Raw genomic sequence first — 12,856 nt, 5'->3', positions numbered from 1 at the left:
ACAGAGCCGTTTTTACTTGTACAGTAATCCTCATAGTACTACTTTAAGACTGCATTTTTTGTTTTTTTTTATAGGCTATTTTTCAATGTTTAGTCACATGACTTGAGCAGGTTTGAAAACGAAAACTACAGTTAAAAATATATAAGTGTGTGTATGTGTGATATATAAATTAAATGATTGTGGTTAATTTTGGAGGTAAATTTAAAAAAAAAATGTGGTTCTTTAGTTCCTCAAAAAATTATAAATAAAGGTTTTTATTCAAAAAGTCGTTTTGTAATATTTTATGTATATTGGGTTAAGAATATAGCTTATTTCTTTAAAACTGGGATAAAATATAGGTTAATTTTTTTCATGTTTATTTTTTTTAAATATTTTTTTCCGATTAGAAAATGTTTCGTTAAAGTTATTGGAGTTGTTCTTACTTTATTTGTATTAATTTCACTTATATATGTATTGTTTAATCAAAAATATAGATATCATTTTTGTATATTAAAATTTAACTATTACAATGGGTTATTTTCTATTTTCTATTGTATTGAATTCAATCAGTATTTGATATATTTTGAGTTGCTTTTATGGTCGTCTACATTTCATTTTCTGTTTGGCGACATATTTATCGTCAATACTTTTCATAACAATAACTCATATCCTTAAAAAAAATATAGACCGTATTTTCACGACTATAAGGCGCACTTAAAAGTCTTACATTTTCTCCAAAATAGACAGTGCGCCTTATAATCCAGTACGCCTTATATATGGCAAAAACAGAAAACCAAAAACGAAAAACTAGCACTGTCGGATATTAAAAAATACACGAACGCCTGATGCCATCTTAGTTAACAAAATCTTTCATCATATAGCTCCTCCCCCACTGCAAGATTTTATACCAAAAAAAATCCAAAAACATCAACAATGGCTGGCTCTAGAGGTGACTGTAAAGTAGTGAGTGCTTCATACCTGGAAGTCAATAGCAATTACCGCATTTTCACCACTATAAGGCACACTTAAGTCTTCAATTTTCTCCAAAATAGACAGTGCGCCTTATAATACAGTGCGCCTTATCTATGGAAAAAATGTCATTCATTGAGGGTGCGCCTTAGTCGTGAAAATACGGTATATATTTCCGCATCATGGCTAATCGTTTTTAACACTTTAGTGAAGCAAAAAAGCTGACATCACACGTTCAAAAGCAACCAAAGGTTAAATGGATCAGAGACAAGATTTGGATTTGAGCAAATCTCAGGGTCAAAAAGGTCATGGGATCAGATTCAGGGGTGCTCACTCATATTTTTTGGACACTTTCAAGAATACACTTACCGTATTTTCACCACTATAAGGTGCACCGCATTATAAGGCGCACCCTCAATGAAAGACATTTTTTTCCATATATAAGGCGCACTGTATTATAAGGCGCACTGTCTATTTTGGAGAAAATGTAAGACTTTTAAGTGCGCCTTATAGTGGTGAAAATACTGTAATTGCTATTGACTTCCAGGTATGAAGCACTCACTACTTCACAGTCACCTCTAGAGTCAGCCATTGTTGACGTTTTGGATTTTTTTTGTATAAAATCTTGCAGTGGGGGAGGAGCTATATGATGGAAGATTTTGTAAACTAAGATGGCATCTGCATATTTAACAGTATTGTCTCCATTCAGGCGTTGGTGTTTTTTTAATATCCGACAGTGGAAGTTTTTCGTTGTCTGTTTTTCCATATATAAGGCGCACTGGATTATAAGGCGCACTGTCTATTTTGGAGAAAATTGAAGACTTTTAAGTACGCCTTATAGTCGTGAAATTACGGTACCTTAAAATGAAACAAAAACAAGAAGATTTAACCAAAAAAAATACTGCTTCTACTTAAAAAAATACAAAAAAGTTAAATTTTGAGGTATGACTACTACATATTTCATATTTTCAAATTTTTTTATCCATTTTTGGGGGCAACATGGCTAAGAATGACCAGAAAAAAATGATAAATTAAACTAAAAAACTAAAATTTAAAATTCACCATTGATAAAATTGCATTCACATTATTTTCCTAGTCATTATTGATTGGCAACAATAAGTCTACCCAAAAACTAAACCAGGTTAATGAGAAAAAAACTGGACTCCAAGGAAAGAAGTGTATACATGCCTGTGATTGACCTACCAAATTTCTTTCTGATTGGTCCGTGGGTAACTGAGAAGAAGCCATTTTAGTTAGTGTCCTCTCCAAGAACAACAGTAAGGAACACTAGAAGCGGGAATTGAAGATGGCGCTCCAGGCGGTCGAAAAACTGATGTTTAGAAAATCTGTATGAAATTGCGGCATTTCAATTTTCATAGCGATTTTCTGCCTGAAAAAGAAGAATGAATCCATTCAGCAAAAAACAAGGTCATTTGCATAAAGTTGGATATAAAAGTGAATAAAAAAGAGATTTTTTGTTGATGATTTGTGAAATCAATCAAAATCTATAAAATAGATAATATATAACATGTTTTTGGTTGATTTTTTTAGAGGAAAAATGCTCAAAAAAGTGAAAAAAAATGGAGTGAAAGTCGAACAAATGTATTTTTTGTTCTAAAAATAAGCTTTTTTTAAACTAAAAAAAGTGTAATATATCATTAGAAATTATATTTATTTTTAAGTATATAATAGACCCAATTTAAATAGAATTTTTATTATTTAAAGTCTAATTTCTGTGTATTTTTTAAATAAGTATTTTTTAAACTTAGGAAATTGAAATATATATTTTTAAATAATATTTATTTTTATTTTAGTACAATAGACCCAATTTAAATATATATTTTTATGTTATCTCTATTTAAATTGATAGTAATAATTATTAATATACTAAGCAATTAAAAATAATAAAAAATATTTTTTATTTTATTTTATATTTTACAAGCCATATTGCCTGCCAAATATTCAGCAAAAAAATTCTAAAAAATAAATAAAAAATAAAAAGAAAATGTCTCCTTAGTTTAAGTGTCATAAATCCTGCCAAAAATTACTGTAAATAAAAAAAATTAAATGATTATTAAACTGCAATATCAATCAATGCATTTAACATCAGGTCCATATGTTCAATTGAGCTTTTGGTGTTCAGAAAATACTACACTAAAAATTCCAAATAAATCAAACTAACCAAATAGAATAAAAATGGACTTTTGTCTTAAAAAGTCCATTCCTTTTAGTGAGTGGCCCCAAGCTGGACTGTAAGAGTGAAAGAGCACCTGACTCTCAGCAGCGTAATGTACTTTTATCCATTCTTCCTGGGAAAAAAAAAAAGAAGGCCACTAAGTCCACAAAGAATGCTATTGATTTTTAAGCCAAGCCTTCCCTCGTGCCTTTGAACCACTTGGCCCGAGTCATTTGCCTCGTTTTTTCACCCTCCTAACAAGGTGCTACACTCTAACTCTCTCTCACACAAAAGGATAGACTTGGGAGTACGTAGGAATGGTCGCCATGAACATCTTTCGTCTTTCTGCCGTCGAGGGGGGAAATCGGCTTTTAATCCTCTAGTTACAAAACATAGGGTACCTGAAAAAAGACCAAAAAAAATACATTTTTAAATGTGAGTTGTCATTTTGAAGTCTTTTTTGTGGGATTGGACGCCAAGTGCTGCCAAGAATGTGCAAAAAAAAAACGTAGTTTTGTTAAAAGTACTTGTTGTGGTAGTTAGGCTTCAAAGTATCATAGTAGAAATCTGCAAAACATTCAATTTTTTAACATTTTAAAGAAAAAACTTAGTACAAACAAGTAAATCCATTAAAAATTTGATCAAATCGTCTATTTACAAAACATAGAGCACCTGAAAAAAGACAAAAAAAATACATTTTTAAATGTGAGTTGTCATTTTGAAGTCGTTTTTTTGATTGGACGCCGAGTGCTGTCAAGAATGTGCAAAAAAAACTTAAAAGTACCTGTTGTGGTAGTTAAGCTTCGAAGTATCATAGTAGAAATCTGCAATAAATTCCATTTTTTAACATTTTAAAGATGAAATTTTCATTTTTCTCAGTTTGAACAAGTAAATCCATTAAAAATTCAATCAAAAACGTCCAATCAATGCCAGAAAATAAACATTTCATAATAAATGCTCTTCAAAAAAAGTATTCATAACTTACCAGGGGAAGTGAAGCTCCTCAACCTACATCAACATAGTTCCTGACACAAAATCCATAACAGTAACGACAATTCATCCCATGGCACAGTCATATTTATTCCATATTTCTTTCTGTATATTTTTATGTACAGACATTCGCGGGGCGACGCCGTGTATAGACGGACACTTCAGTAGACCGACATGTGAGCGACAATAACTACACTTTTAAAAACGGACTATTTATTAGCATTCGGGGACCAAAAAAAAAAAAAAAAAAAAAAAAAATGGGGGCCGGCTATTGTTGATCTTATTTACAACGACGCTAAATATAAATAAAAATTGGGGTAACAATCACAAATGGCTCTTCTAAGCTCGCAGATGAGTGCGACTAACCTGCGGGAATGTCAGCCATTAAAAATGTTTAAAAATTCCACCCATGGGCGCCTTACCACCGACCGGTCGCCAGATTGGTCGCCGGATCGGTCAGTGCCCGGTGAGGTAGTCCTGCGTGGAGTCGGAGGCGAAGGAGTCTGCGTCCTCGTTATCCGAGTCGTCGCTACTGTCGTCGGCGGCCGGCTCGCCCGACAGGGCGATGCGGGCGTAGTCGTCCGTGTCGATGGACTTGCAGAAGTGGATGGCGTACTTGAGTTTTTCCTGGAGGACTTGTTTACACGAGTAGCGCGGCAGCTTCAGCAGGAAGAAACACGTGTACGACTCGGGGAGGAAGTGGTCGGGGGGGTTGTATTTGTCTAGCACCTGTCGACAAGACAAAATAAATCATACTGTTTTACGGGGCTGGACGGAGGGTCGGATTTATGAGGTGGTAGTACCAGTAGTAGTAATAGTAGTAGGGGATTGTATTATACATACATGAGATGAAGCTGTAGGAGTAGGGGGTGTTATTCATCCACTAGAAGGTGTTGTAGTAGTAGTAGTAGTGTTGGGTGTTATAAATCCAATATTTGTCGTAGTAGTAGGGGATTGGGTTATGAATACACGGAATGACAATGTAGTAGTAGTAGTAGTGGTAGTAGTAGTAGTAGTAGTCGTGGGTGCTATAAATCCACTAGCTGTAGTAGTAGGGGATTGTGTCATGAATACACGGGATGACAATGTAGTAGTAGTAGTAGTAGGGGATTGTGTTATGAATACACGGGATGACAATGTAGTAGTAGTAGTAGGGGATTGTGTTATGAAGACACGGAATGACAATGTAGTAGTAGTAGTAGCAGTAGTAGGGGATTGTGTTATGAATACACGGGATGACAATGTAGTAGTAGTAGTAGGGGGTTGTGTTATGAATACACGGGATGACAATGTAGTAGTAGTAGTCATGGGTGCTATAAATCCACTAGCTGTAGTAGTAGTAGCAGGGGATTGTGTTATGAATACACGGGATGGCAATGTAGTAGTAGTAGTAGTAGTAGTAGGGGATTGTGTTATGAATACACGGGATGACAATGTAGTAGTAGTAGTAGCAGTAGTAGGGGATTGTGTTATGAATACACGGGATGACAATATAGTAGTAGTAGTAGTAGGGGGTTGTGTTATGAATACACGGGATGACAATGTAGTAGTAGTAGTAGTAGTAGGGGGTTGTGTTATGAATACACGGGATGACAATGTAGTAGTAGTAGTCATGGGTGCTATAAATCCACTAGATGTTGTAGTAGTAATAGTAGGGGATTGTGTTATGAATACACGGGATGACAATGTTGTAGTAGTAGTAGTAGTCGTGGGTGCTATAAATCCACTAGGTGTTGTAGTAGTAATAGTAGTAGTAATAGCAGTAGGGGATTGTGTTATAAATACAGAGGATGATGCTTCAGTAGTAGGGGGTTGTGTTATAGAACCACTAGATGAGCTATAGTAGTGGGTTGTTATTGCTGGACTAGATAGATGGAGCTGCTGTTGTAATAGTAGTAGTAGTAATGGGGTGGTTGTTATAGATCCACTAGATGAAGCTGTAATTTTGGTCCTACCTGTACGACAAAGTCGCGTCCACGGAAGTCGGCGATGGTTCGCGGCAGTCGCGTGCGCCCCCAGACGAAGCGCAGGAAGAGCGAGCGCTCCGTGTTGGAAAAGGACTCCATGACTTCCCAGAACCACTGCACCAGTGGCGCTGTGGGTTCCACGCCCTTGTAGGTGGCCACTGACTTCAGGAGGTGAAGAGGGATGTCGGGGCTACCGCACACCTGAACCAAAAAGACAACATCAGTCTTATTTCCAGTTCATCTTTGAAGGCTATAAACAGAAACGGCAGACATTTTTTTGTGATTCGACTCATTAAAAAGACTCACCATAGTTTCCAGTTCGTAACCCGTAAAAAGCGAGAGAACGGGGACCGGGACCACGCGAGCCATGCCCTCCCGCACCGCCGACACCTGCTCGTCAAACTCGTGCAGCCTGTACAGAAGCCATACGAATTAAACTGTTGTTTCCCTCCCTTCCAGCAGGGGGCGATCAAGTCCAAATGAAAAAAAAGTGTACTGGCCTGTAGTTGATGGCGAGCCGTACATATTCGGCCCGATTGTCCAGCGTGATGTGCGAGTATTTGGAGCTGAGTTGAATGTCCTGACCGCTGGCGTTGGGGACGGTGAAGGGCAACGTCATGGCTTCGAACTCTTCCGACGTAGCTTCGTTGTCGCGGATGTACATCAGGCCCGGAATAAAGTCCTTGTCCACCTGGAGACGGGATAGAGGACCAGGTAATTTTTTTTTGTGTTTGTTAGAGTTGGATTTGCACGATTTGGGGACAAAAAAAATAGTAATACCTTGACATACGAGCAATTTGAGATATGAGGGAACTTTTGAGCAAATATTTAACTTGAGATAAGAGACAAATTTTGAGATAAGAGCAGACAGTGGAAGCGAGAAGCTAATGATAAGAACATTAGTGGTCACTGTCTTTCTGGTCGCAACTCCTTGTGTAATGTCTATATGAGCACTGGGCGGAGCCTAGCATTTTTTTTCAGTGTTTTTTTTTACGTTAGTTAGTGCGAATGGCGGAGCTTGTTCGTTAATACGAGAGGAGTATGTAGTACTTTTTGTTGGCAAGTAGTCGTGTGTTATCCTATTTTGAGGACATTTGTGTGTAAAATTTTGGGAATATTTTGAAGGGAAGACAAAAGCAAACAACCCTCGATAGGTTAAATCTGAAAGTCAGGTTGGAGGCGGGGCCAATAGAGCCAAGAAAGGTATAGAAATTACAACCAAATTACAATAAAGTTTAGTGTAAGGTTAGATTAAAATGTATTTGTGTGTTAGCATCGTAATCCATGTTTATTTAAATATTTTTATGTTATGTTACGAGCGCGTTGCAGTGCAAAAAATATCATTATTTACATTTATAAGATATTAACTCATTGGCATCTGAAAGTCACGGTGGAGGCGGGGCCAATAGAGCCAACAAAAATATCAAAATTTCAAACAAAATTAGAATTAAGTTTAGTGTTAAAGTTAAATGAAATGTATTTTTGAGTGTATCCGCTTCGTAATCCAAATTCATTTAAATTATTTTTTGATGTTACCAGCGCGTTGCCTTGCAAAAAGTTTTTGCGCACATGAACTTAATTTAAATATTTGTCTACATTTTCTTAGGCGCTCCATTTTGCAACAAATGTATATATTTTTTTACACAATTCAGTGCTCATCAATCAAGTTTTTGTTTTTTTGATACTTGGTAAAGAATTAAAAGCATGTTTTGTATGGTAGATATGTTACCTGCCCTATGGATAGGTCGCTTAAAAAGTTTAATACAGTACCCTTAAAAATATTGTCAAAGACACACAAGCAGACAACTCACATGAACACAAAGTCTTGTGCTTTTTACAAGTATTGCGTATTCCTAACCTTTGTGATATCTCAAGGGCAGAGCATGTGAAGAAGTGCGTGCATGCATTTGTGTGTGTGTGTGTGTGAATACGTGCGCCTAAGAAAGAGAGCAAAGAAGCTCATGATCACAGCGTGAGGCCATGTACGCACGCCGACCCAAAACATTGGAGTACGTTCTCATACCCGACGGGGATTAGCGAGGTTTTAATGAGCACGGCTAGGTAGAGGAATGTGCTTGTCGTTGGATGGTGGGAGTGACATAACAAATGGGGCGGAGCTCTTTTCTCGACACTCGTTGAAAAAAATGCGTTTGTTAAAAGACAGTTTTGTTCCTACCTCACTGAGGTCTGCGATGGTCAAGTTCATCCCGGCGAGTTGTTTCCACACCGGCTCGGCTAAGTTGAGACTTAGCGGACTTCCGGAGCGGATGGCGATGCCCAAAACGACGCCTGCAAGTGGAAAATTAACATTTTAGAATAGAGAAATGGCTATAATAGACTGTTAAACACTTTCACTGCAAGATTTTGTACCAAAACAATCCAACATATCAACAAGGGCTGGCTCTAGAGGTGACTGTGTAGTTCCTATTTAGCCAAAGCCGTACCGCCTATAGCTGGATCTCAATTGCAATTAGCATACGTCAATTCCCGTCTCTGAACTTCTCGGCCAATCATCTTAAAGCCTGGCTGTTAGACCAACAAAAATTGCTATCAAAACACTGTCTAAAACTGTGCTACGTATGCTAATGTGTGTCTTGTATGTGTCATTGTTTATCTTCAACCCACACAAAGGGCTAAAGCTAAAAATTATCCCTTAGCGACAATAGTCCATATTTACATATGGTGATTAACATGAATATTTATATATTCATTAATATGTCTTTTGTCCCTTATTAAATAAATTGAACTCAAATATTTAAACGAATAGTTACATTTTCAAGAAAATTAGATTATTTTTTTTTCGGGGACTATTTGTGACGACTAAATAAAAATGTAGTGTTACAAAATGCACGCATCCATGTTGTACTATATGGGATATTCACCCCAAAATATATGCAACTCATTAGACGCTAGAAATACTTTAGCTAGCTAGCTAGACCCCCCAAAAAGTGTTTTACAGCCCTTCTATCTTTTTTTAAATGACATTTTAATATTTTTTAATATATTCCCTTTTTACTTGACTTTGTACTTTATATACTTTTTACTTTAATGATGAGTGATGAGTATGTTAATACTTTAGTCCTTTTTTTCTGCTTATGCTTCATATGTACTATTAACGGATGCACTTTTTTATATGTATCATATACATTTTAATATTTCTTAATACATTCCTTTTTACTTTACTTTGTACTTTATACTTTTTACTTTAATGATGAGTATGTTAATACTTTCGTCCTTTTTTCTCTTTATGTTTCATATGTACTATTAACGGATGCACTTTTTTATATGTATCATATACATTTTAATATTTCTTAATACATTCCCTTTTTACTTGACTTTGTACTTTATACTTTTTACTTTAATGATGAGTATGTTAACACTTTCCTCCTTTTTTTCTCTTTATGTTTCATATGTACTGTTAACGGATGCACTTTTTTACATGTATCCTATCTTGTGCTGACTCCGCCCATCTGTCACATTTTTAAAGTCAATATGCCCCTCCCCCGGGCCCAAAAGTTTGCCCACCCCTCCTCTAAAAGTTAAATCAAAAATTAACAGCGAGTTAGAACCATTCAAAAGTACACAAAGTTTGGCGTTACCTAGGAAACGAAACATGCTCATATGTAGCTGCGATTTGGAGGCGGGGTTAAGCAGAAAGCAGTCCCGATTGGCCCCCGATTCGTCGCGTCCGTTGGGGGTGACGATGAGCAGCGGGGTCAGGGCGTTCTGGAGCTCCTCGCACATCTCGGCGATGGATTCGCTGTAGCCGCCGCCACAGTCGTCCACGGACTCACCTATGACATATTTGTGTTAGCTTAGCATGATGCTAAAAGAACGAAAAAATGTTTTTTTTGGGGAGGGATACGTACCCACAAATTTAACCTTCCAAACTCTGTGTGGGAGGAGTAAAGAGTCGGGGCTAAAGGAGCTCATTTTGGCACACATTTGACCAAAAACCGATTTGGTTCCGTCAGGTCCGGCCAGGCCTCCTTTCCTCCGAGATCGTTTCACCTGGCAAAACGTCACGTTTATCTTATTTAATGACTTTTCTTGGTATTGAAGTTATTATTTATTTATTTTTTCAGTCAGTTCTGGTTCAAACTAAGGCGCTTTGTGTGTTTGTGTGTGTTTTTGTGTGTTTGCAGGAAGCCCTACAGACAGATTGACTGGAGTCCAGGTCATGCACACACGCCTGGATAGAAAAATCCTTTTATAAAAGACATCACATGTAATCGTCAGGAGCTTGTCTGCTTTCCCATTGAAGGTGTGCACGTGTGTGTGTGTGTGTGTGTGTGTGTGTGTGTGTGTGTGTGTGAGTGTGTGTGTGTGTGTGTGTGAGTGTGTGTGTGTGTGTGTGTGTGTGTGTGTGTGTGTGTGTGTGTGTGTGTGGAGACTGGCCAACTAAAGTGAATCATGCTTGCAGACAAAAAAAATGAAAAATACATCAAAAGGGATGACTGTTATTAAGTCTCCCGCCATACATTGTAAAAACGATAGATTGGCATTTTGAAAACTTTGTTCAGTCCACATTGGGATTAAACAACAATTTAGGATCCGAAAAAAAAATCAGGTTACACCACCACCACGTCTACTACTACTACCAGAACCACCAGTAACACCACCACTATTATTACTACTACAACTACCACTACTACTACCACCAGTACCTGTACCACCACCCCTACTACTAAAACTACGACTACAACTACAACTACCACTACTACTACCACCAGTACCTGTACCACCACCCCTACTACTAAAACTACGACTACAACTACAACTACCACTACTACTACCACCAGTACCTGTACCACCACCACTACCCCTACTACTAAAACTACCACTACTACTATCACTACAACTACCATTAATACTACCACCAGTACCTGTACAACCACCACCACTACTACTACCACTACTACTACCATTACTACTACCACCAATACCTGTACCACCACCACTACTACTACTACCATTACTACTACCACCAATACCTGTACTACCACCACCAGTACTACTATTACTACTACTACTACCACCACCACCAGTACTACTATTACTACTACTACTACCACCACCACCACCACCAGTACTACTATTACTACTACTACTACCACCACCACCAGTACTACTATTACTACTACTACTACCACCACCACCAGTACTACTATTACTATTACTACTACTACTACCACCACCACCACCAGTACTACTATTACTACTACTACTACCACCACCACCAGTACAACCACTTCTATATCTCAATTTTCCGGTGCACCTAATATAAGAAAAGCATTAAGATTGGCCATTGATTGCAGGTGCTTATTATACTCCAGCACGGAAAATACGGTATGCCAAAATAAAAAAATAAAAAAATGCTGAAATATAGGTTTGGACAGTTTTTTTACAGGTTTCCAACTGCTTGCTGTAATTCTAAAATCAAAAATCAAAAATTGTGTATTTTCAAGATAACCATAGAATTATGTTATGCTACCTGTATCCTGTTGAGCTCCACCACAGGTCCGTGTTGTCTATCCCGGACCATGGTGGCCTGGACCACCTTCCTGAAAGCCGCCTCCTGTTGAAAGAAAAGACGTTGAAAAGCGCCAAGGACGACCGACGGGAGACGTGGCAAGCGACCCACCTTGCCCTGCGAGATGAGGATGCCGCGGAGGGTGTCAAAGCCCAGGGAGGGTCCCTGGCCCGTCTGGCCCAAGCGCCCCTCCAGGTCGAACATGGGAATGCAGGGGCAGAAGAGCTCGGAGATGTGATGGAGCAAGAGGAGTCTGTTCCTCAGGGCCATGATGGGGATCTCTTGCAGGTGGTTGTACTCCATCGGAACCTTGGAAGAAGAAATATATTAGCTATTTAAATCCAGCGAGTACGGTTAAAAACCAAAGTATCATTTATTTTGAAAATCCATTTCCATTTCTACCTTCCAGGAAATGAGCATACCTGCGCCGGGAGCTTTCCGGCATTGGTGGGCTTGCTGGTGGACCAGGCCAGAGTGTGGGCGGAGCCGCAAGCCACCCGGTTGATCTTCTTGCCCTGCAGCGCCGCCACCAGCCGCGGCCTCTGGATGGCGTTGGTGGTGCCGTCGCCCAGTTGGCCCTCGTCGTTGTCGCCCCAAGTGAACACTTCTCCTGCGCCTGCAAGGTCAAAACACAGACACGGAAAAAAGACATTGCGCACCTAAATAAAACAGAAATACTACTACTACTACCACTACTACAACTACCATTACTGCGGCCACTACTAGAACTACCACAAGCATTACTGTGACCACCACTACTGCTACTACTACCACTACTACCACCCCTACCACAATTGTCACTATTACTACTACCACCATCACTACTACAACTACCACTACCACAATTGTTACTACAACTACGACTACAACTACCACGATTGTTACTATTACTACTACTACTACTACTACAACTACCACAATTGTTACGACTACTACTACAACGATTGTTACCACTACTACTACTACTACTACTACTACTAGTACTACCACAATTGTTACTACTGCTACTACAACTACCACGATTTTTACTACTACTACCACAATTGTTACTACTAATACTACAACTACCACGATTGTTACTACTACTAGTACAACTACCACTACCAACACCATTACTTCCACAACCACTACTATGACTTTTACTACCATTACAACTATCACTATCATTACTACTATCACAACTACCACTATTATGTCTATTACTACTACTACTATCACAACTACTACTATTGTGACTACTAC

General features: G+C 38.3%; 1 protein-coding gene across 1 annotated transcript in view; it reads right to left on the bottom strand.

Annotated features, from left to right (window-relative positions):
- Positions 1-4,185: 4,185 nt before the first annotated feature.
- The window catches only part of herc2 (HECT and RLD domain containing E3 ubiquitin protein ligase 2), a 53,116-nt gene continuing 44,445 nt past the window's right edge, over positions 4,186-12,856 (bottom strand). The window contains exons 81-90 of the mRNA XM_077716173.1: positions 12,037-12,230; positions 11,726-11,923; positions 11,576-11,659; positions 9,951-10,092; positions 9,681-9,875; positions 8,258-8,370; positions 6,582-6,772; positions 6,388-6,493; positions 6,070-6,282; positions 4,186-4,843 (exon numbers count right to left, since the gene is read on the bottom strand). Of these exons, the coding sequence (XP_077572299.1) occupies positions 4,571-4,843; positions 6,070-6,282; positions 6,388-6,493; positions 6,582-6,772; positions 8,258-8,370; positions 9,681-9,875; positions 9,951-10,092; positions 11,576-11,659; positions 11,726-11,923; positions 12,037-12,230 (1,709 nt within the window). The 3' untranslated portion in view covers positions 4,186-4,570. The remainder of the gene's footprint in view (positions 4,844-6,069; positions 6,283-6,387; positions 6,494-6,581; positions 6,773-8,257; positions 8,371-9,680; positions 9,876-9,950; positions 10,093-11,575; positions 11,660-11,725; positions 11,924-12,036; positions 12,231-12,856) is intronic.

The sequence above is a fragment of the Stigmatopora nigra genome, chromosome 5, assembly GCF_051989575.1.
Source record: "Stigmatopora nigra isolate UIUO_SnigA chromosome 5, RoL_Snig_1.1, whole genome shotgun sequence".
NCBI classification, from domain to species: Eukaryota; Metazoa; Chordata; class Actinopteri; order Syngnathiformes; family Syngnathidae; genus Stigmatopora; species Stigmatopora nigra.
This window is presented reverse-complemented; position numbering and strand designations above follow the sequence as displayed.